Consider the following 22,734-nt stretch of genomic DNA (forward strand, 5'->3'; position numbering starts at 1 on the left):
CTGGTTGGGAGACTGGAGAGGGAAGCCCCGCCAACTCTTTGGAGTAGAATGGACGGGAAAAATTGATGAATATCTAGGCGTTAATCTAGATATTAGCAAAGCGATCATGAACAGGTGGCAACCCAAACTAGTTGCCGCTGAAAGGAAGCTAGACCCATGGCGGCCGAGACACATAGCCATGTTCACGAGAGCCTACGTATGCAACGCGGTGGTTTACCCGGCGGTACTATACTCAGCCAGAGTGACCACAATCGACAGGGGCTCCGTGGGCAGGCTACACAGATCATGGGCAGTCTTCGTCTGGCGCTCTACGGCAGAGCCCATGCGCCGAAGCAATCTCTTCTGGAGCATGGAGCGAGGCGGACTGGGCTTAGTGAACATAGAACTTAAACTTGTAGTCCAAAGGCTCATTTTCTTTCGAGGCCAAAAGGATAATTTTCTTCGCGCGGCCACGCAGTATCTAGGCTCGGCGCACTTGGCCCCTTGGTTGGCCACAACTAAGACAATAGGTCACGGCATGAGAGCCACAGCCTTCTACAAAGAGGTAGCGCAGTCCCTGGCGCTGCTGCAAGGGCTTTTTTCGTGGGAGTACCTGCTCGCAGTAAAGCCGAGAAAGCTTTACTGGGACTTGCTGGCACAATTTCTGCAACCTCCAGTATATCGACAACCACCCATAGGGGTGGGCAAGACTGATGTCCTCAAGCGACTCAGGAGGCTGCCCGTTTCAACAGGCTCCAAGGATTTCTTCTTCCGTTTCCACACGGGAGTTCTGCCCGTGAAAGCTCGTCAGGAAGAGCGGGGTTTCTTCCTACCATGGGACGCAAACTGTCTCCTGTGTGGTCGACGGGAGACCGCTCAACATGTCTTTATGGAATGCAACACGGCGCACATCTTCTGGGACGAAGTACGGGGATTTTTCGCCACTGATTTGGAAGTCACATGGCCAGGGCTCTTGTGTCTCGACGCGTCTTGTGATCGTCCAGAGCTTCGAGACATTGTGATAGTGCTTGCGTTGCATGCCCCCTGGCGTGCGCGCGTGGATGTGGTGGAGTGTGTGCGTTGGCCGAAACCAGCGTGGCGGCACCTATTGGAGAAAACAGAGTGGACAGTGAGTGCACTAGAGTCCTCTGGCACCGACGAAAGCCTGCAGGAGGAACTACAGCGAGGCTGCCGCGCTGTGATGGTCTTCAAGACACGCCAGTACGAACGGTTTGGGTGCCGCTGATGCTTCACGCAGCGTTGCCCAAGTGTTTTTTTTTTTTTGGGGGGGGGGGGGGGGGGTTTGACCTACAATGGCGAATTTTAGGCTTATATGTTACATTTTTTCTGCCCTTTATTTCCAGACCTCTCGACGTAATTCTCTATTGTGCTCAATCTCCCCTCACGTTTCCATGGCCGACGTTAACACGAGAAGCAATCAATGCACTCGGCTATAGGTTGAGTTGCAGCCTTGTACATATATGTGTAAATAAAGGTTTTTTGTTACTGAAAAAAAAAATCCGCTGTAGAGTAGTGGATAAGGTGCCCGTCTGAAGACCACAAGGACCGAGGTTCGATTCCATGTTCGGTAGTTAATTTCTTTTTTTAATTTTATTTTTTATTTTAAATGTAGTCGTTTTATTTTATATTGTTGCATGCTTTTTCCACCCTGGCGACGCGTTTCTTTCTGGAAACGAGGGCCATCAACCATACAGGCCATTCCGGTATGAGAGCTCCGCGCGGTTTCATTCCGGACTTTCCAGGGCAGTACAGGAATTTTCTGAAATAGCCCACAATCCTGTATCCCATATCCTGTACAGTAAACCTGTATACAATTTCCTGGGTCTAGCAGGTGTCGCATTATATCCGTATATTAGCCATATCCATTTCATTTTCCATTTGACTGCATCTGCCTCCCTAGTTTCGCTCGGATAGGTTTTGTGCGTGGTCTTCTATTTCTTTATTAAGCTTCGCAATCCTCTTTTTACGACATCAGTTTCATTTAGAATTTATTTGCGAACTCAATTGTTGTGAAAAAAGGGCATTTTGCGTGCCGGGAAAGACTTATCCCGAAGCCACTGATGTGGACTTGTAAGATTCAAGTCAATAAATGATCCTTCCTGATCATCTTCATCATCATCATCAACCTGACTATACCCACTGCAGGGCGAAGGCCTCTCCAATGTCTCTCCACTTAACCCGGTTCTGTGCTAGCTGCATCCACTTGACCCCTGCGAAGTTCTTAACCTCATACACCCACCTAACTTTCTGCCGGCCCCTGCTACGCTTTCCATCCCTTGGAATCAAGTTTTTTACCCTAAGCGACCATCGGTTATCCTCCTTTCGCACTACTTGTCATGCCCATACCCATTTCTTCTTCTTAATTTTCACTAGAATGTCGGTAACTTGAGTTATTTCTGTGACCCACTCTGCACGCTTCCTATCTCTTAACGTTACCCCTACCATTTTTCGTTCCATAGCCATCTGGGTTGTACTCAACTTAAGTAGAACTCTCTTGGTTATCCTCCATGTTTCAGCCCCATAGGTGAGTATAGGTAAGATGCAACTGTTGTATACTTTCCTCTTGAGCGATACCGGTAAGCTGCTAGTCATAATCTTCGAGTGCTTGCCAAATGCGCTCCATCCCAATCTTATTCTTCTTGTTATTCCCTTTTCATGGTACGGATCTGCGGTCACTGTTTGTCCTAGGTAGACATATTCGCCTACTACTTCCAGTACTTCGTTACCTAAGGTAAACTGCTGCTCCTTCCCGAGGCTGCTGAACATAACCTCAGTCTTCTGCATATTGATTTTCAAGCCTATCTTTCTACTTTTCTTCTCTAGGTCATCTATTATTATTTGCAGTTCATCACCCGAGTTGAATAGCAAGGCAATGTCATCAGCAAATCGCCGATTACTGAGGTATTCTCCATCTACCCTTATCAGCCTGCATCACCGCCGATGTTTAAATTGAGTCAAATGCTTTTTCGTAATCAATGAATGCTATATATAAGGGTTGGCTATATTCCGAGCATTTTTCTATCACCTGGTTGATGGTATATATATGATCGATAGTAGAGTACCGTTTTCCAAAACCTGCTTGATCCTTTGCTTGATTGCAGTCTAACATTGTCCTGATTCTATTAGCGATTACCTTAGTAAATACTTTATACCTAACAGACAGTAAGCCGATTGGTCTGTAATTTTTAAGGTCTTTCGGGTCCCCTTTCTTATAAATGAGGATGTTTGCATTCTTCCATGGTTCGGGCATGGCATTCTTCCATGGTTCCATAAACTACACTTAGTAAAGCCCATTTTTGGAGAATGGATCTCGTGCCGGCATCAGGAGAGTTTTATAGAAGTAATCCTATGCCGTCTCCGCATTGGACACACGCACCTGACACACAAATTTTTGTTGAAAAAAGAAGAGAAACCACGATGCGAAAAATTTGGAGAGGAACTAACTATTAACCACATTTTACTCACATGCGCAAGTCTTGAAAGGATAAGAAAAACATTTTTTGCAAAATTTTAGAAAGAATACATTCCTTTTCACCCTAAACTGATTTTAGAAGATGATGGACTTGTTGATTTATCTTGTGTTTTCAGTTTCATAAGGGAAGCAAATGTTTTACACAAACTGTGGAAAAAATGAAACAAACTTCACTAGGAGAAACTGAAACCTTGTGCTAAGCACATCATGGTGTTGGCAGCTTAAGCGCCGTTGAATCTAACACAACCCAAGTTTTTAAAAAGGGACTTCTTAAACAAATTAGTTTTTAACACACTCATTTTCCCATTTCTTGCAAAATAAAACTTTCACCTTGCTCGTGGCGCATGATAGCCTTAGTTGCTTATGCGCCACAAAAACCCAACACAACAACTTCCCACATTTTATCTAACATTCGCCTATTCGCCGACGACTGCGTAATATTTAGGTAAATAAAATGCGAAAGCGACGTACTAACTCTTCAATCTTACCTTGATTTATTCTCAACCTGGTGTAAATCTCGGCTAATGGACCTCAATGTTAACAAGTGCAAATTCATGCGTGTGTGTAGAGTGACTACTGATCTGCCCTCCTATCACCTTAACGGTATGCTTATAGACTCAGTATGCTCGTATAAATACTTCGGTGTTCACATTACTAGCAACCTCACCTGGGCTGTTCATGTTACCCATGTTATTAACAACACCAACAAAACACTTGGATATCTTCGTCGTAACTTTCGCAAAGCATCTTCTTCTCTTAAACTTCTACTTTAAAAGACACTCGTATTAACTAAACTAGAGTATGCAGCATCAATATGGTATCCTTACCAGAAAAACTTAACGCACTCACTGGAAATGATCCAAAACATTTCTGTACGGTTTATCCTCTGTAACTATAACACAACAGCAAGCGTATCCAGCATGAAAGCCAGCCTCGGTCGGTCATCTCTCGCGTCTCGCCGCAAAGCACTTCGTCTTCGCCTTTTTCATAAAATGTTTCACCATTTACTCCTGCGCGAAGAACTTATTTCACCCCCACAGTACATTTCGACCCGGATGGATCACGCTCACAAAGTTGGAGTACCGTTCTACAGAACAAAAACCTACTTTCATGCCTTTTTACCCCGTACACCCGACGAGTGAAATCACCTTCCCGCATCACTGGCACTAACCAATGACCACTGTTTATTTCAAGAATGCCTCAGCTAAAAACGTATAACCAGCAACATTTTGTAAACCTATGCTCATATTGTTATGCTTTGCTTTTTATTACACTGCATAAGCACTCCCCTCTGTAATGCCGTATGGCCCTAGGACATTTTAAATAAATAATAAATAAAATTCACTGAACCGTCGGTGTAGACGTGCATACGATTTGCATGGAACTCATGGAAGTATTCAAGAGTGATTAGTTTTAGTTCTGTCGGCGATAGCTCGACATTCTTCCTGATGCCGGGTATTGAAAGAAACACGTGTGGTTGATGCAGGCTCCACAGTGGAGAGGACGGTCTAGATGCGGGTGTAAACTGGGACGGCAGAATAGCACGATGCGCATAAATGGTCTCTGTAAACGATGTACGCGGCCTGGTAATAGGAAGACTGGCCAAATGATGACAGGGAACCCGGGTGATGTATCGGAAATGTTACCTCAGGGCGTCAACTGTTAGGAAGGTAGATATGGGATGCTCCTGAGCAATCAAAATGGTACCAGCCGTAGAGGCACATTTCGGCAATCTCAGGCAGGTTCGCAGAACTTGAGCTTGAACGCTCTGTAGAATTCCAAAGTTGGTTTTCCTGACATTTCCAAGTGCAGGTAAGCTGTACCGAAGAAATACCGTAAATAATGCATGGTACAGCTGCAGCATCGCCGGCACGGACGCTCCCCATGACTTTCCCCCAATAAAGGCAAGTACGTGAGTTATTGCTGTCAGTCTCTTTTTCATGAATGAAATGTGGGGAGTCCACAAAAGATTTCTGTCGATGATCACTCCCAGAAAGCGATTGCTGCTTTCGCAGGGTATTGCTTTACCATCCATGCGTACGGTTTAAGGTGACATGTTCTTGCGTGTAAATGCAATTAGCGAGCACTTTTCAGTTGATATCTGCAGACCTTAAGGTGGAGGTAGGACGCAACTATACTTGCCGCCTTTTGAAGCCTCCCTCTAACCTGTGGGGGCGTAACTCCTGTTTCCCAGATAAAGATGTCGTCTGCATATATTAAAAGTTGCGTCGATTGGGGTATTAAGTCAACAAGCCTGACAAGAGTAAGATTTAACAGTGTTGGGCTTAGCACTCCACCCTGTGGGAATCCACAGGAAGTGAAATGAGAAGATGGTGGGCCATTCTCAGTCTACATAAAGTGAGATCTGTTGGATAAATAACTGCGTATCCAGCAAAAAACACGACCGCCGAGCTCGGCAGCTTCCAGAGCATCCAAAATGGCCTGTTGAGTGACGTTGTCATATGCGCTCTTTATATCCAGGAACAACGCCACGGGTAAGCGCTTCAACCGTTTTTGGCGTTGGACAGATGATACCAGGCCCACAAAGTTGTCAATTGAAGACCTTCCACGTCAAAACCCGGACATTATATCTGGATATACCTGATAGCGTTCCAGGTACCATTCAATACGTGTAAGCAGCATTCTTTCCACTACTTTACCAACGCAACTAGCAGTGCAATTGGACGGTATGATGTCAAGTCCAGAGGCGATTTGTCAGGTTTCAGAAGCGGAACTAAACAACTGCACTTCCACTCGTCAGGAACTGTACCCTCACTCCATGATTTGTTGTAATATTTCAAAAGGGCGTGCCTAGCTTCTCGTCCAAGATTTCCAAGCGGAGTGTATGTCACACAGTCGGGACCCGGCGATGATGACAGTCTGCAAGAAGCCAGCGCAGCGTCAAGCTCCTCTATGGAGAAGGGAAGGTCCATTCGTGAATCCCGTGAAGCTGGAACATCGTTGAAATGTAGCGTTGCCATTGGAGTCGATTGGCCTGCTACCCTAGAGCAGAAATCTTCAGCTACCTCGACCTCACCAAGTCTTTGGTAATTGAAGTGCGGGAGATTTGAATGGGTAGAGCTGTTTAGGGGATGTTCGGACACCACGAACGACATTCCAGATGCGTGATAAAGGCTTGCGGGGATCAAGCGTTTCACAGAATAATCGCCAACGTTTTGCCTGGAGGGCTTGAATTCTGCGCTGAAATTTAGTTTGCATACTCCTCATAAACCTGTGAATATTTTCATAAAAGTACCTGCGTGCCGACCGGGCCTGAATATCACAGTGACAGATGGCCATTCGCGAGCGCCATACACAACGCAGGCCAACAAGCATAACTATCTGCACTGTAGGCAAAAATCTGATTCCATACGAGCTGAGCGGTGACTCCTTTTAAGAGTATTTTGTAGCACGTCAGAGAATTAAACCCCTTCCCTACAGTGCAAAAATACGTGATGTATTGTCGTGAGATACACGTCATTCTAGTGGAAATCAATAATATAGTGGACATTCTAGAGGAAATCAAGAAGAAGAAATGGGCATGGGCAAGACATATAATGCGAAGAGAGGATAACCGATGGTCGCTTAGGGCAACAAATTGGATTCCAAGGGAAGGAAAGTGGAGCAGGGGACGACAGAAAATTAGGTTGGCGGATGAGGTTAAGAAGTTCGCAGGGGTCAAGTGGATGCAGCTAGCACAGAACCGGGTTAATTGGAGAAATATGGGAGAGGCCTTCGCCCTGCAGTGGGTATAGTCAGGATAATGCTGCTGCTGCTGATGATGATGAGACATCATAATCCTACTTTTCTACATTAAATACGATAGTAGCGATTACAAAACGCTCTAATTAGTGGGAATCACAATGATGCTATTAGCAATGATAATGATGGTACACTTAGTTCATAATCATATTGAGAGCAAACGTGACGCACCATGTGCACCACCAATGCTCAGGCTTTCGCATTTCGCAACGAGTGTGTACTCCAGATGCACAGTTATCCGGTTTCGGATCCATTCTTACTGCAGTTGTCCCTAACGCACTAAAAAGGAAAAAAAAAAATTACCGCTACGCACTGACGCAATAGCCCACGAGGCTGCAGTAGAAACCGAGAAGACATATGCCGCCCAAATTTTCTTGCTCTTTCGGGGCACTTTTGGTCTCTTTGCCGTCATCGCCATTTCGGCAAATGAGTGCCTTTTGGACTTGACCCGTGTCGAGAAATCGCAAGATGTGCAGATGAATGATCTCGCCTCAAACGCTGGAATATGTAGCCCCAGTTGGCGCTTTGCCGGACTTTAAATCGTTAAAGTACTTTACTTTAAAGAACCTAAAACTTTAAAGTAGTTGAATGCTTTTTTTTTTTTTTTTGCTTGTGATAACACTAAAAAGCTTCTTGATGGAACAGCGCAAAACATTGGGACAAGAGACAAGCGCTGTCTCTTGTCCCAATGTTTTGCGCTGTTCCATCAAGAATGAATAACCAACATGCTCAAGCTGCTGTCCTGACTAAAAAACTACCTGAAAAAGGGTGTAGTCTCGCATTGGCGCAAGTCTGCGACAATAAATAAAAAAGCCAAAGTAAGCATATTTGTTCTCATTATACCAGCCCTAAAAAGTAGTAACCAAATTGACTCTCTCGAAGCGACAAAAAATATTTACCGCAGGAGTTTTGTTTTCACAGAGGGAGAGTAATGAACCATCTTTTACTTTCTACAAGGTTTCTTTTCCGTAATATGATATGAAAGTGATACGCTGAAACGCACGTTTATTGATATCTTCAAAATTCGCATTTAATTGTTGTTGCAATACCACATGAAGCCGACGCGTGTTCGCAAGCGTCCGCTGTTCACTACGAATCTGTCAGTTCATTCAGTTCGTTAACGAAGTATGCGATGTTCTTCTCTTACAATGCTTCGTTTGGTGGACAGTTAGAATGAACAACTTCAATGCACAGAGCCAAAACGTTCTCCTCGGAAGCGCTTGAATCAGGAGTGAGGCAGAATGTTCTGCCTAGGGCTGCAGTCTTGATAGCACTGGCTTAGGCTTGCGAAGTTGTTGGCGTTTCCTCCACAGCCACCGTAGGCAAATGCTTGGCACATTCTTCTGCTCGGATCATAGTAGAATCTCGGAATGAAGCCGGAACACATCCCGCGCACGGGGGGCAAAAGGCAGGCCGGATTTGTGAGAACTGGAATAAACACAAAATTGGGAATTTGTCGTCAGAATCTCAACATACTTTTTTTTTAAAGAACATCAGTTTGAAAGGACGTGCAGCCTTTAGACACTTGTGCCACAGAAGGAAGTAGGAGTCACTGTGCTATATGATTACAGCCCAGCTCCACAGTTTCTTCGATAACATCAAGCGCACCGAGTATTCGTCGCCACTTCATCTCCGGCGCGGTGTTATGTCCGGATTTAGTGTCTTGAATAACGTTTACGAAGCGAGCATGGCACCACTTTGCACGAAAGAATAAATAAATGTTTATAAAACATTAAGCGTATTCCAAAAATTGAACTTCTACAAAAAAAAAAAATCACACCTGAATACAATCTTAAAGGTGTCTGATCGTTCGTCTAGCGTGCGGAATATAAGCAGTTCTCTCCAAAATGCCCTCGTCTGGTGACCAGACATGACGTAATTATTACAAGTTTTTCCCTGGCCTGGTGACCGGCTTTACTTACGTAGCACGCCTGAAAAATAGGTTTTGAACCCTAGCATTTCCGCACTTAAAGCACCTTGCGTATTAAAGAAGTTATACTGAAAATCAATTCTAAGAGCAGCTCAAAGGACCCACACATGTCAATGAGGGAGGTAAGCTGCCTACCAGACCACATTAGGGAAGGAGCCTGCGGTTGGGAGAGTACTTCTAGGGCGCCCATTCGCAACTCCTGGGGCTTTCCCGGGTTTTCTGAATCTGCAAAGACAATTTGGGTTTGTTAGTCATAGAACAAATATCAAGGATGATTTTATACGTCACAGGAAAATTATTTTTTTACAACCGCTGTGGACTCCCCCCTCATCCTTAAAAAAATAAATTATTCTCGTTCCGGTCGTGACCAAAAACGCGCTCCTTGCAGATGTCTTTAAGCTCTTCAGAGCTGGAGTGTTATTGGAGGCAGTGATGAGTTAAATGGGGTGACTAGAATAAATAGGAATGACAGCCAACATGAATTCAAGGCGCCATTTCTGGGCACCTCTTGCAGAAGTTTGGCGGTTTAAAAGGACACATCGATGTTACTCCTGTTGCCTGCTTGGCCGCTTTTTTAGGAGCGAAAAATTCCCTCGTTGTCCAAAAGCATGGGTAATTCAAAAGCAAGATGCATTCAAGACCACGGAGGTTTTCTATGGAAGTGTACGTTGTGAAAATGGAGCAATAAACAATGCAAAGTAAGAGAATTTAAACTTAGCGACCTAAAAAATTAACCCCTGCAATAATAGGTAAACAAGATAGCTTTGAGTCTTTGGCGCTTGATATGTTTGACCTCTACTTCAATGCCAAGGCAGCCAAAAAAAAAAAAAGGAGGCTGAAGACCAGCCACTGCGGTACTATGGCATTGGCTCTAGTAATAGTAGAAATGGAGTTATTAGTTTATTTGACAGGAAACAATAACCTATTATTTTGCATTCCTTCTTCAGCAAATAAAAAAGCCAGAAATGGACAGACAAATCTTGAACAGAGACAATAAAAATGAAGTTGAACTCATACTCTGGTCTACCTTTGGCACTGTGAAGGATGCAAATGCAATCGGAAAGGTGCAATACACAGACCACAGGAAGGGCATATCTCGAAGTAGTCTAAATTTGAACAGGCTACGGGACAGATTAGGAAAGGAAAACACCATTAAAGAATCCGCGATGAAAGGGAAGGTAGGTGAACTAAAGATCTCTCTACAGAGTACATATTCAGCTTTAGCCGAGGAAGACGACCTACCTTAGTGTATGAAATATTAGCAATAACTCCAGAGATATCATCACTGAGTGGTGGTTCTACCTTATGAACGTTCACCAACTCGCCCAGATTTCTGCGGTAGAAGTAGGCGGTAGGATAGAGCTGCCTAAGCAAGCGAAGTATTATATACGGAAAAGCCCAATTATGAACGCTGCAATTAAATAGATGATACAAATAGAGGTATGAAAGGTATTTAAAGGAGTGAAGTGTCTGACATAAAGAAGTATAATATGGAGAAAATCTGGTATACTCTAATGAACGTGGCAAGCTTTACACTGTTAATAGGAAATTATCCTTAGTCGAAAATCAGATGTCTTCGTTATGGGACATGTAAGTTAAAGTCGGTAATTATGTGGACCGATCATTAAAGTAGACGATAAGTTTTGCGCCACCTTCTACAGTAGCCAACGTAATGATGACAGTAATGAGATTGGTTGTTGTCAACAGTCATCAGGCGCTCCACCAGTAACGAACGACGAGGTTAAGAAGGAGGAAAGCAATTGGGGAGGATCCGGTTTCAAGGTGAGTCAGGATATCGTGCTAGGACAACTAGCCGCACTGTATACGCAATGACTGATGACATCGGGGGGGCCGAAGTCATTGCAGAACGCCAAGATTATCTGAATTCATAGAGAAGGAGACGAAGATAGGACATCAAAAATTGCAGATCAATCAGCTACAGAGTATTTGTACAAAGCTATGTACAAAGTATTTACTAACGCAACCGCTAATAGATTCAGAGCATCGTAGACTTCAACTGACGAAAGGACCAGTCAAAATTTTAAGGGCTACTCTTTCATTTGTAATCTCCATATTATCACGTAGGCGACGGAAAAAATTCTCGGAATGTAACCAGCTCCTAAACGTCCCTTCTGGTGATTACTAGAAAGTTCTTGATTTAGTCGAAACATCATCAGTCTTGTAGGCATTGCAAAATCATGGTGTATACGACTCATATATGAAAGTACTCGAAGATATATACAGGGCCAAGCTACATCGGCCAAGGGTTAAGAAATAAAATATTTCAGGTAAGCCTTGGAAGCCACCTGCGTACAGCTTCCGGCCGTCTGATGCGCTGGAGGGAATTTTAGTTTTCAAATTAATTCTTAGAAATTAGGGTACCTTTTTTAATTGAATAAATACTGACTTTGGGCAAAAATGCGATTTGCAATGCTGGAGAGCCCCTTCAGAAACCTCCATTTCATTTATTAGCGATAAACAAAGGTTCGCTTGTATCGCTTCCGAGCTCCCAAAACACCCCGTGAAATTAAAAAAAGTGACTAGCGCATTCGCACACAAGCATTGTGCTGCTCTCAACCGTGGTTTGAGTGAATGAAATCAGTTAAGGCCGTGGATCTATGGCCCCGCTACAGCAGCAGGCCGATACGTCTCCGTTGTCGTCTTTACCTGCGGCGCCAGCCTGCGCATGTGACAGTGCAAGATGCAGCGCGCTCATTCGGTGGTGACGGCTGACCGCGTTCGCTGCAACCGTCACGAACGTATCAGCCTGCCACTGGAACTGGGCCGTCGACTCACTGTCGCAGCTAATTTAGTTCACTCAAAGCACGGTTGAGAGTACCACAATCCTGGCGCACGAATGTGCATTACGTGATAGGTTTTGTATTTCGCGGGTAGCTTTGGAGATCGCCGAAAAGATACAGGTGAAGCTTCGTTTATCGCAAATAATGCAAAGCGGTTTTTGATGGTATTCTGCTAATTTGCAAATTACATTTGTTGTATACATTTATAGTTAGTAAATTAAAAATGATCTTATTTTCTACTTAGTTCATTTCAATGCAAAACTTGCCTCTGGTGTGCCAGGTAGCTGTGTGAAAGTGGTTTTATATATAAAACCTCAGAGGTTTTATATTTTAGCGCTTGACTAAAGTTAGCTTGTACACCATGTATAGTGGCCTCAGAGAAACCAGAACTTTCCTTATAGAAGTTAATATAGTTTCAATTAGGACAGATATTAGGCAAGGATACAAAGCCTCTTCAATTCAATTTACAGCTTGTTTAGATTGGTTTGGTTTGTGGGGTTTAACGTCCCAAAGCGACTGAGGCTGAGAGACGCCGTAGTGGAGGACTCCGGAAATTTCGACCACCTGGGGTTCTTTATCGTGCACTGACATCGCACAGCACACGGACGCCTTACGTTCCGGCTCCATCGATTAGATCCCGGACGCCAGGATTAGATCCCGCGTCCTTGGGAACAGTAGTCGAGCGCCGTAACCACTGCGCCACCCCGGCGGGGCAGCTTGTTTAGAGGAAGTTATAGACTTGGTCTGGGATAAGGGTTTATTGAAATTATTCAGTACTTTGCGACTTCCTGCTGACAACGTCTTGCTAAGGAAAGATTGAAGACATAGGCAGGAAAAGTAGACAGGTAAGCCCAACATTATAGGGAGACTAAAGTAATCATTAAAAGGCTCTGAACGCAAAAGCAGTTTGCAATAGGCTGCTAAGCACTGGAAGGGGTAGGCGAGTATGTTTACTTAAGACAGGTAGACACCGCACATCCGGACAACAGAAGGAAGATAATAAGAGGAATAACATTGAGATAGACAGCATTTGGAAGACGCACATTATGGCTAGCAGCTTACCGGTATCGCTCATGAACAAAGAATGTAACAGTTGCATCTTATCGATACTCACCTATTGCGTTGAAACGTGCCAGCTATCGAAATGAGTTCCCCTTAAGTTACGGACCACGCATATAGCTATAGAAAACACACTGCTATGAGTAACACAAAGCGGTAGGAAGCGCGCACATTGAGTAAGAGAAATAACTCGCATTATTGACCCTTTAGTGAAAATCAAGAAGAATTGTGTCAGCTAGACGTGTAGTGCGAAGAGAGGATAATCGATGGTAGCTAGGGGTACCAAGCTGAATTGGAAAGAAAGGATTGCATAGTAGAGGCAGCAGAAAGACTTGTGGCCGGAAGAAATTAAGCAGCGATCTAATGGAGGCAACTAGTAGCACATGACCGGATTAATTGGATGCGTGGAAGAAGCCTTCGCACCGCATTGGGCATAGCCCCGCTGGTGATGACGAGGCTCAATGACGCAATGAAATACGGCTTGCTCAGGTTACAAACTAGATTTTTTTCATAACACGGGAACGGAAAGCATTTCGTCAATTCGAAGCTGAATAACTTGAATGACATAAGGTGTTATAGCGCTGCTTGGTATAGAAGGTATGCTCCAAAGAATGGTAAAAATTAAGGCAGAAGTAAGAAACTAGCAGTTTTAGCCTCACGTCTGAGCTGTAGTAGGCACGCTTCGCTTCCCACTGCTACCCGCTATAGTGAGCACCAAGCAGCACATAGACACAAAGAGGACTCAATAGGCACGTCACTACTGATAGCTTCATTATACTAACTAGTTGGTTTGTTTCAGCAATATAAGGTGCTAGTTATGAAACTGTGCCATCTATTTACACCGGCCTTTCTAGTCGGTACACGTCATTTTTAATGTGTTAGTGGCACCCTAATTCGGCTGCTTTGGTTTGGTTCTTTATCCACAAAGTTAGTTCCTAATTTCCAAACTAACACTTATTAAGTAATCCAGCTGTATAGTAGACATTGAGGAATGTCCAAGACTTTAGCAGCTCTTGCGCACTTACCGATGTCACCAAAGCTCACGTTCAATGCGAAAGCACGTTTTGTCTCATGAAGATAGTCATCATAGTAGTCGGCAATGCGGCCGCAAAGCTTTTATTTTGGGCCTATCCGGAAGAACTTACACATAAGAAAATTAAATCCTGTCCACGCCAGGAATCGAACCGCAATCCTACCTACCATGTTCAGATAATGCGTGCTAACCGGTACACTCTAAGCCGACCTCTTGCGATCGTCTCCACAATTCTTATTTTTAAGCGGAAGGCCGCTGGTCTTACATTTTTGTCCAAGCCGAGCGCGCTAAACAATACAATGCGCCGACTTCCTGCCAATGTGTTCACAATCGTTTTGCGGCGTAAGGACGCCGGAATGACAAAGAGAAAAGCTTATCCATTCCAGAAATTGAATAAACACCCTTTAGTCTCTCAGCGAGAGCGCTATAAGCACTACTCTACGCCGAATGGCTGCGAATGTGTCCATAATTGTCTCTCTCTAAGATATGGACGCTAGAAAGCGTTATGGCAACAAAATAAACAAAATACTTACCACATAAGGCACAGTAAATTAACAAATACAAATAATAGCATGTAGAATAGATAGAATGCACATAAAATATTTACACAAATAAAAATGTCGACGTGTAAATGTCCTTGCAATGCTGTACATAAGCAGGCTTAAGTGTGTACCCGGATTTTTGAAAGTTAACATGTATGCATGTGCATTCTACTAAAGCGTTGATGGTCGATGTCTGACAACCATCGTCCTGTTATTTCAAAACAAGTCCGCTACGCTAGAAACAAAAAGAAAGGCCTACGCACGACGCCAATCGAAACGTAAAGTAGCAAACAAACTGGCGCTTGAGTTCTATTTCGACTGCACCCTATATAACTGCAAGTGAGCAAGAAAATGCCGACGAAAGCGTATTAGACATGGACATAGAGTTCTCGACGATTCATGTTTCCATCGGTGGTACAGAGGTCGCTTAGATTTATTTATAAGCTTACTACAGACTTATAAGCACTACAGACTTCATCAGGAGACGATTGCAACATGCTATTTAAGCTATAGGGATATCAACTTATAAAATGGCCGCAGCAAGTAAACAAGGATATTATGACATGAAACACAACTTCCAATTTGTAACTCTTGCAAGAAGGCGCAAAGTACATGAAATGAGATTCAACCCCTCACCAGTTGTAAGCCTGGTTAGCGATATCTGCGTTATAGTGCTCAATGCGACAGTAGTAAAGGCCTTTCTTGCCTTTGGGAAGCCATTGATACTAGGTAATTACCAAGGGGCATTTTCTCGCGGTAGTTAGAGCGTTGCGTGTAGCCATCATGCCGCAAGACTTTCTTGAGTTGCCAGAAACTGTCTACGGGAGCACTTCCTTTGAGATGGGGAAGGATTCAAGATTCGTAGTCTCCACGATCCTTCATCTAGAGTCAAATGCGTTCCTACCAGGTCATACAAGTACATCCTGTTCCCTTGGCTGAAATCAGGCTTTGCATCAAGGTTAAGTGTTCTTTCACATTATGTAGTAACTGACTACTGTATGCTACCAGTATGCGTGAGATATTAACGGAGGAAATAAAAAACGCTAAATGCTTGAGCTGCAACATGATTCAGGAGCAATGCGCAGACAAGCAATAACTTCCAAAAGGAACCCCCAGATCAAAGATAAACGAATATAAAATTCGATAAACAAGGAAAAAGAAGACCAAAGCGTGTTAGCGCAGCTAAGCCTGATTAGCTTAGATATTGATATCCGAACTCATTTCGTTGTTCTTTTTATAATCTAGATAACAGCGTGTTTTAATGCAACACCAGAATTCACATTGCCTCGTTTGGGGCCGTTAAGAAGGACAGCAATGATACCTTTATAGAGCAGGCAGATGAGCTCGCAAACGCTCTTGGTGTGGTATTTATTCTGGTTGCCGTCGCAGCCGCCATACGTGAATCGCTGGCAGCGTCCCCTTGTGGCGTTGTAGGCCCACATGGGGATGCGGGCGCTGCATGGCCCTCGATCAGCCGCTGGTGCGCATCTGCTGTCAAACTCTGCGAAAACTGGTAAGGGGTAGATGTTAACAGCATGGGCTCTATTCTAGAAAATTCACCATTTTGTTCAAATTGTGACGTATGAGTGACGTGTGCGGTAGGACAGTGCTAGAATTACGGAAGCATGCAATCGGGTTGCACATTCGGAAAAAAGAATTATTGAAAAAGCGCTGTCTTCTGCTACCGTATACTGGAGCTAATTACGAAAAACGGCGATGCTTCAGGAGCCGAGCTGCTGCGGTGCATTCCGCGATTCGGACGCCTCGGTTTGCAGGGGGGGGGGCGAACGAAATATGTTGCGGTGTTGCGGTCTCAGTGACATATTTGAGGTCGCGAGATTCGGAAGCAGTACGCACGGAGAGACTGAGCGATTTAACGAGACGCGAGTAGTGTTGCAGTTGAAGAGCAAGAAGAGCAGCTTGGCGCTGAATGGGAGCGGAAAGTGAACTTCTCCCCACAACCGCCGATAATTTGTCATGTTCTGTTATCAGCGGCATTTCAATGCAGGAACTAAAATACTTAGGACCTCGTCGTAAACAGAATGAATCGACAGATTTGAAAGTAGCTTCAGCAGTATGTGTGTGTGTGGGGGGGGGGGGGGCGGTGTGCGTGCGTGCGTGTGTGTAGCGCGTGCGCCCGTGCGTGCGTGTATGTGTGTGTGTGTAACACACACACACACACACACACACACACACACACACACACACACACACACACACACACACACACACACACACACACACACACACACACACACACACACACACACACACACACACACACACACACACACACACACACACACACACACACACACACACACACACACACACACACACACACACACACACACACACACAACCGACTATGTGCCAGGCAATCGCTGGGGTTAATAATTGGTGAAATGTTGAAGTGCTTGCGCGCGAAAGGCTCCTGCGGAACGAGAAAGATGTCTGGAGAAAGAGTGACTTAGAAACAGAAGAACGGAATAGTGGAGAAGTTACATAGACGATGCTCAGTATAGGCTACCGTGCACGCGCAAATAAGTGGAGAAAAAGGAAAGAAAGAGAAAGATGACTTGAGAAATTGTGGCATGAAGAGCCAGGGCGACGCCGCGTGCGCGTGTCCTTTACTTTCGAAACAACAAAATGCAAAGCTATAAAGCGAGATTATTTTCGGGCTTATTAAAAAATCAACACAAAAAGTCAATTAACAACCTTCTATGATTGTAGCGTATGGTTATAACGTGCTGTCGAGTACTTATTTTTCACCAAATATTAAACTGTTACTATATAATTTATTGTTATTTTCCACTTTGAGCTACTGTTTTCTGATTTGGGGCACTACCACGCAGGTTGTCATTAACACTCTTTCTAGTTTACAGAAAAAAGCAATACGAATCATCACTTCACACCCATACAAAACCAATCTTTGATCAACTAAACATAAAACCTGTTACCGCCTTGCAAAATTCCATTCTTAGAGCACACTACCGTTCCGGCATAGCGAAAAATGATACATACCTTGAAGACCTAGCCTCGTTAACTCTACGAACAAAGGTATACAGCACACGTATCTCTGACTCCTGGGTAGTTGTGGCTGAGTGTTGAAGAGAAAGTGCGTGTTCAGTTTAGTAATACAGTTGGTAGTGTGCGCCTGTGTTATGTTGCTATTCACGTGTTTGTGTACGTTGCGCCGCATTTCTGGGTAGTCTGTCATTGGTTTGAGTGCGATTACTTCGGTACTCCTCAGGTTTAGGTGACAATGTGCGTGAATATGCCCGGTGAAACGAAGTCTGGGCAACCTGTCGTGTTGACGGCTGCACTGGCAGCAACGCAAACTTGTTGGACGCTTCAAATTTGATTATTTTCAATCGGTGCCCACACAGGCATAAGCGGGGAGTGACCTGGGCGCGGTTGGTTCAAAGACAGAGGCTTGTGACTACGGATTTGGTTACTGTGTGGCCGTGAAATGTGCGGAATTTTTTTTAAACGTTTTTTAAATGCAGCCGTAAGCACTGCAATCAAAAGTTGTGCTTTCTGTTCCACAGGAGTGATAGCACAAGAGACTCGGAGCGGCAGCCGCGCTCTATAGTATCTGTAGTCATTTTATCGGCACTTGGAAAGGGAATTCGACAGTTATAACTTATTATACAAGCATTGTTCCGTGTGTAAACCAGAAAAGGAAGAAGCATAGACCATCGTTGATCTAGCCGCGCTACGCTCTTCAATGATGGGAATAAATCATGTTTGCACACCTGCTTCCGAAGGCAGCACTATAATGATTTTATTTTCATCTATTTATAGAAATAGCAGATAGAAGACATGAACGATTGCTATTCTCACGAACTTCTTGTCATCTGTCCTGTCTTCGTCCTTCAGTGCCAGGGTACTGCGAACTTAGTCTGAACTGAGACTCTTCGAATTTGTTCATTCTTGTGTGTGGCATGCCCTTCTCACACAATGAAAGCACACAATATAGAACTCATTCAATACCCCATCGTTACAGAGGCTGGTACCAGTGAAAAGAAAAAAAATGTGAAAAGACATATGAAACTTTAGTTAAAGGAAACGAGCATATAACTCAGCCTTTTTTTTTTTCCAAATGCACGCAAATTGTTGTTTCGAATTTTAGCAGTTTCGGCGGATATATCTTCCTGAGCAGCAAATATTTATCTTTTCTTTATTTGTCATTGGCTTTGCGCGCATTTGACACCGTTTTATGTAATTTCTTAGCTCGCCCATTTTCTCGCCCGCCTAAGCATGGCATTTCTCACAGACCTCATGGGGAACGTGAGCATTCCAGATTAAGACGTAGTTAAGACAAGGCCTTATTACCTCGGAGAAATTGCTCATATGACTAACAATGTGAAAAAATTTAACGGCACTACAGAAAGCCGTAGTTCACTTAGTTTACGTGGCACACAGAGAAAGCAAAGCACTTAGTGAACGGCCCATCATGATCAGCATTTTAGCAATAGAATGCCTTCTTAGGCCTCATTCTCACAGCCGGTGCTCCTCTCCGTCGCGGCGGCACCGGCGTGGGACACCGCACGACGGATGGAGGGGCGCGATGTTCAAACATAAGGGGCCGCCGGAGGCCGTCAAACCTGTTCGGGCGGGGCTTCGCCGCTCCCACGTGACTCTACGTCAGAGCGCTTTTTGTTTTTTCCTGAAAGAAAAAAAAACAGAGGGCGGCTGCCCTCTCTGCAACGGTGGAAGTCGTGTACTCCGCGTCTGTACGGGGAAAAAAAAAAGAAGCGTGCTGTCTCACATGCTCTAGCAGCAGTTTGGAGCTAGAAAGCGTTTTCATCTCAGCTTTTGTAACGGTACAAACACCACACGTACTGCGCCAATACAAATGAGTATAATTATAGCAAGCATGTATTAAACCGCAGAAAGTTATGCTCACTCCAATAAAATTATTCTTCGCAATCAGCACAACCACAGAAAACGTAATGAACTATTCTATCAATAAAAGAATTGTTCGCGACAACATGGCAAGATGGTTTTGATTAAAGCATTAAAAAATCAAGTTAGAATGGCGCAGACTAAAATAATATTTCACGCAAATCTGGCGGAAGTCGAGGTTAGCTGTGACGTCCTGCATATTGCAAAATTAAATAAAATCGGCATTTTTGTTAGCCTCTTGTGCTTTGGTGCTTCAGTAGCTGTACGAAACTCCACGCAACTCAAGACTGCTATCAATATAAGCATTGTTCACCAGCAATGAAACGTTCCTGTCGATACCACCCTTCGTGATATTAAGGTAGCGCTTAATATTTCGCTATCCCCTGCAAGTGCAAGCAATGCGGCTTTAAAAGCGGTGGCTTCCTCTTCAAATGCAGTTTCGTCACAGCTGTTTTTTTTTTTTTTTTAAGGGTTCTCAGTCTTGCGGGAAGATTGCGACCTTTTCTTACATTTCTTTTCCCCATTAATATGCTTTTTTCTTTACTTGCTTTCTTAGACCTCCTCCCCTTGACGAAGTTTTCTTGCCGCGCTATTTAACCGCAGTTTGCATTTTTTTCTCTCTCTCTTTTCTTTGTTCAGTTTTTTTCCTCTGCTCCTTTCCTCACCTCGCCCATTACCTCTTCCTTTCCCTTCTTCACCTGTGCGGCAGTCGTTTTGACTTCTTCGCCTGCCTAGCCAGCAGTTTTCCGTCCATCCAAATCTTTACTGCCTCGAACCTTGTTTGCCACCCCGTACTAGTTTTTGGTTCTGGTTGTGTCTATATAATGGCTCTTAGCTCAACTTGTGTGACACATGCTTTACATGAATTCAATTTGTCAAGAACCTGTTCTGCGTTTGGATCGACTTAGGTTGGCGAGAAAAACGACCAGATTAACTATTTGCAACGAGGTGCCGTTTGCGTAGCTCCAAAATGAAAGGGAGTGAAATTCCATAACTACTACTTGAAAATAGTGTTACATCTGCATCTCAGATAAAAAAAAAAAATACCCGTCTCTTATATTCCGCTTTTAGTGTCGCGACTTCTCGCAGGAGTTAAGAGTTGGAACGCCTTCTTATATCAGCCTCAGTACAAACACCGCACGTACTACGGAACAACAAATGGGTACGGATATATCTCAAGCCAGTATCCAAGCTCAGCATAAATGCGCACATCTATAATATTATTCATGGCAGTCAGCGAAATCGAAGACATCTATAGGAACATATACAATAACTCTGTCATCAATAAAGGAATGGGTCGCCAGAACTTGCAAAATTTCTTTTGATACACCCATTCAAACATACAACTGAAATATCGCTAAGTTTTGCAGGAGTTCATGTTTAGCTGCAACAGCTGGTACATTGAAAAATGAAAAAAAAAAAAAGAAAAAAGAAACGGCATCTGTTGTCTCTTGCCAGCGCGCGCTTCGCGGGGCACCAAATAGGAGGGCAACCCCCGCTTTTCTCTCTCTCTCTCTCTCTCTCTGTGAGTGCTCGCGCACCGCCGTCTGCATAAAGGCCGCTGTACGGTCACTATTTGGGCGCTGCGCCCGTCCGCTCGAGGACGCATCCGCCAGGTCCTAACAATGGGGCGGACGGAGGCATGCGTCCTCCGCCCGGCTGCCGCACAGAGTTCGTCAACTTCAACTTTTGTCGCATGCGTTCTGGAGGCGCATCGCAAGCTCCTCCTACTTTTTCAAAGATGGCCGCCGACCGAGCGTAGGCGAAGCAAGGCCTAGGCGGACGGTGCCTGTCGATGAAAGATGGACTTCATGTCGCTATTGCTCGTTTATTACGATTATTCAAAGCGACTTGGAAATTTGCCTTGCCATGTGCACAAGCATCGAGTGACAGTTCCCCCAGTTGAGTTGACCTGCACCGAGTTGACGAGTGGCCGACAAACCTACGGAAGATGTTACACAGTTGCACTGCCTCGACGTGTTTATTTGGAGCCGTTTGTGACTGCTGCAGGATTTTCAAGGACAGCATCAAGAAGCAGCTCCCCGCAGTGAATTAATTCCCTGTGCGCGTATACAGTTTCATAGCAGCGACAATTAGTGCGAGTGTAGCGAAAGTAATACGTTCGGAACGACTGCTGTTTTGCCAAGTTGGTGAAATCGCCTGCAAGTATATCTGTTACGAGCGAAGAGCTCACTACGCACGCTTTGTTTTCCGAATGTTGATATGAATTTTGAGCTGTGCTAGTCGCATTCGTTCGTCTGCGTGCAGCGATCGCGAGCAATCACTGATATCAATCGTGTTTCGTGTATGTGCTGTGCTTCAGAACTGCCGTGGGTGTGAAGTGCCCTTTCTGAAAACTGTGTTTTACGTGCGCGAAACGATTTTGGCTGCACGGAGAAGCGTCGGGAAGCCGGCACCAAGTTTTCTGCACATTGTGCAGGACAGTAGTCATGATATTCTCATAATAAAAGAAAAAAACTCTCACTGTGAGCCATAATAATAAAGAGTGAGAGTACCTACAAGCAAGATCTCAGTAGAAAACCACCTGCACGAAAGTGTATAAGGCTCCATGGATTCAGCTTTATCATGCGGCTCACAGAGCATAGTGTGAGCCTTGGGGTGCAAATACATGGCACAAGGCAAATGTTTACATCTTACATGCCTTAAGCTGCATGCAGTAACACTTCATGAGAGTGATGAATGCTGGTACTCTCAAGTATGACTCAAGGAGCAAAGATTTTAGGGATATTCGTAGCAGAATTCAATGAGTAGAAGGTATGTAACACGGTCACACAAACACTTTCGATCCTCATTCAACTCGATCTGCATTCAACTCGGCAATCGTGCCCGAGCCTGCTTGGATCGAAGCTGTTTCTGAGTGCTCTTGAGTTTTGAAGCACATCCGAGAGCGGGCGTCACCACCCTCGATGTCACCTAACACACGAAGGAAGCTTCTCAGTGGTCATTCAAAACGGCCGTGCAGCACCGGATGCTTCAATGCTTCCTGAGAACCTCAATGAGGATCACAAGTGTTCGCGTCGCAGAGGTATAAGAAGGAGCAGGTAATTTCAGACTGAGTTTGCTAAGAAATTGGCTGCTACCACAGTTCTTTCAAGTGCATTACAATGAAAAACCAAAGGTATATGCAGAAAATAGCATCTCATAAGCTTTTGTACTCTCAAAAAAGGCAGTTTGCGCATGTAAGCACCTCAGACGTCACGTGA

General features: G+C 44.4%; 2 protein-coding genes across 3 annotated transcripts in view; one reads left to right on the forward strand and one right to left on the reverse strand.

The window, feature by feature from the left end:
• Positions 1 to 283: 283 nt before the first annotated feature.
• LOC146177773 (uncharacterized) lies at positions 284 to 1,357 on the forward strand. The gene is made up of 2 exons (XM_084581636.1): positions 284 to 1,052; positions 1,344 to 1,357. The coding sequence occupies exons 1-2, from the start codon at positions 323 to 325 to the stop codon at positions 1,355 to 1,357; spliced, it is 744 nt and encodes a 247-aa protein (XP_084437762.1). The 5' UTR covers positions 284 to 322.
• Positions 1,358 to 8,124: 6,767 nt separating this feature from the next.
• Positions 8,125 to 22,734, reverse strand: part of LOC146177774 (kunitz-type serine protease inhibitor 6-like) — a 28,636-nt gene continuing 14,026 nt past the window's right edge. Inside the window, exons 2-4 of one of the 2 annotated variants that reach the window (XM_084580580.1) lie at positions 15,921 to 16,109; positions 9,300 to 9,389; positions 8,134 to 8,662 (exon numbers count right to left, since the gene is read on the reverse strand). In XM_084580580.1, coding sequence (XP_084436706.1) covers positions 8,460 to 8,662; positions 9,300 to 9,389; positions 15,921 to 16,109 — 482 coding nt within the window. In that variant the 3' untranslated portion in view covers positions 8,134 to 8,459. Of the gene's footprint in view, positions 8,663 to 9,299; positions 9,390 to 15,920; positions 16,110 to 22,734 lie in introns of both variants that reach the window. The other variant, XM_084580581.1, reaches the window with a different exon arrangement.

Source organism: Amblyomma maculatum, chromosome 10 (genome assembly GCF_055883805.1).
Source record: "Amblyomma maculatum isolate TAMU_Amacu chromosome 10, ASM5588380v1, whole genome shotgun sequence".
In the NCBI taxonomy this organism is placed as follows: Eukaryota; Metazoa; Arthropoda; class Arachnida; order Ixodida; family Ixodidae; genus Amblyomma; species Amblyomma maculatum.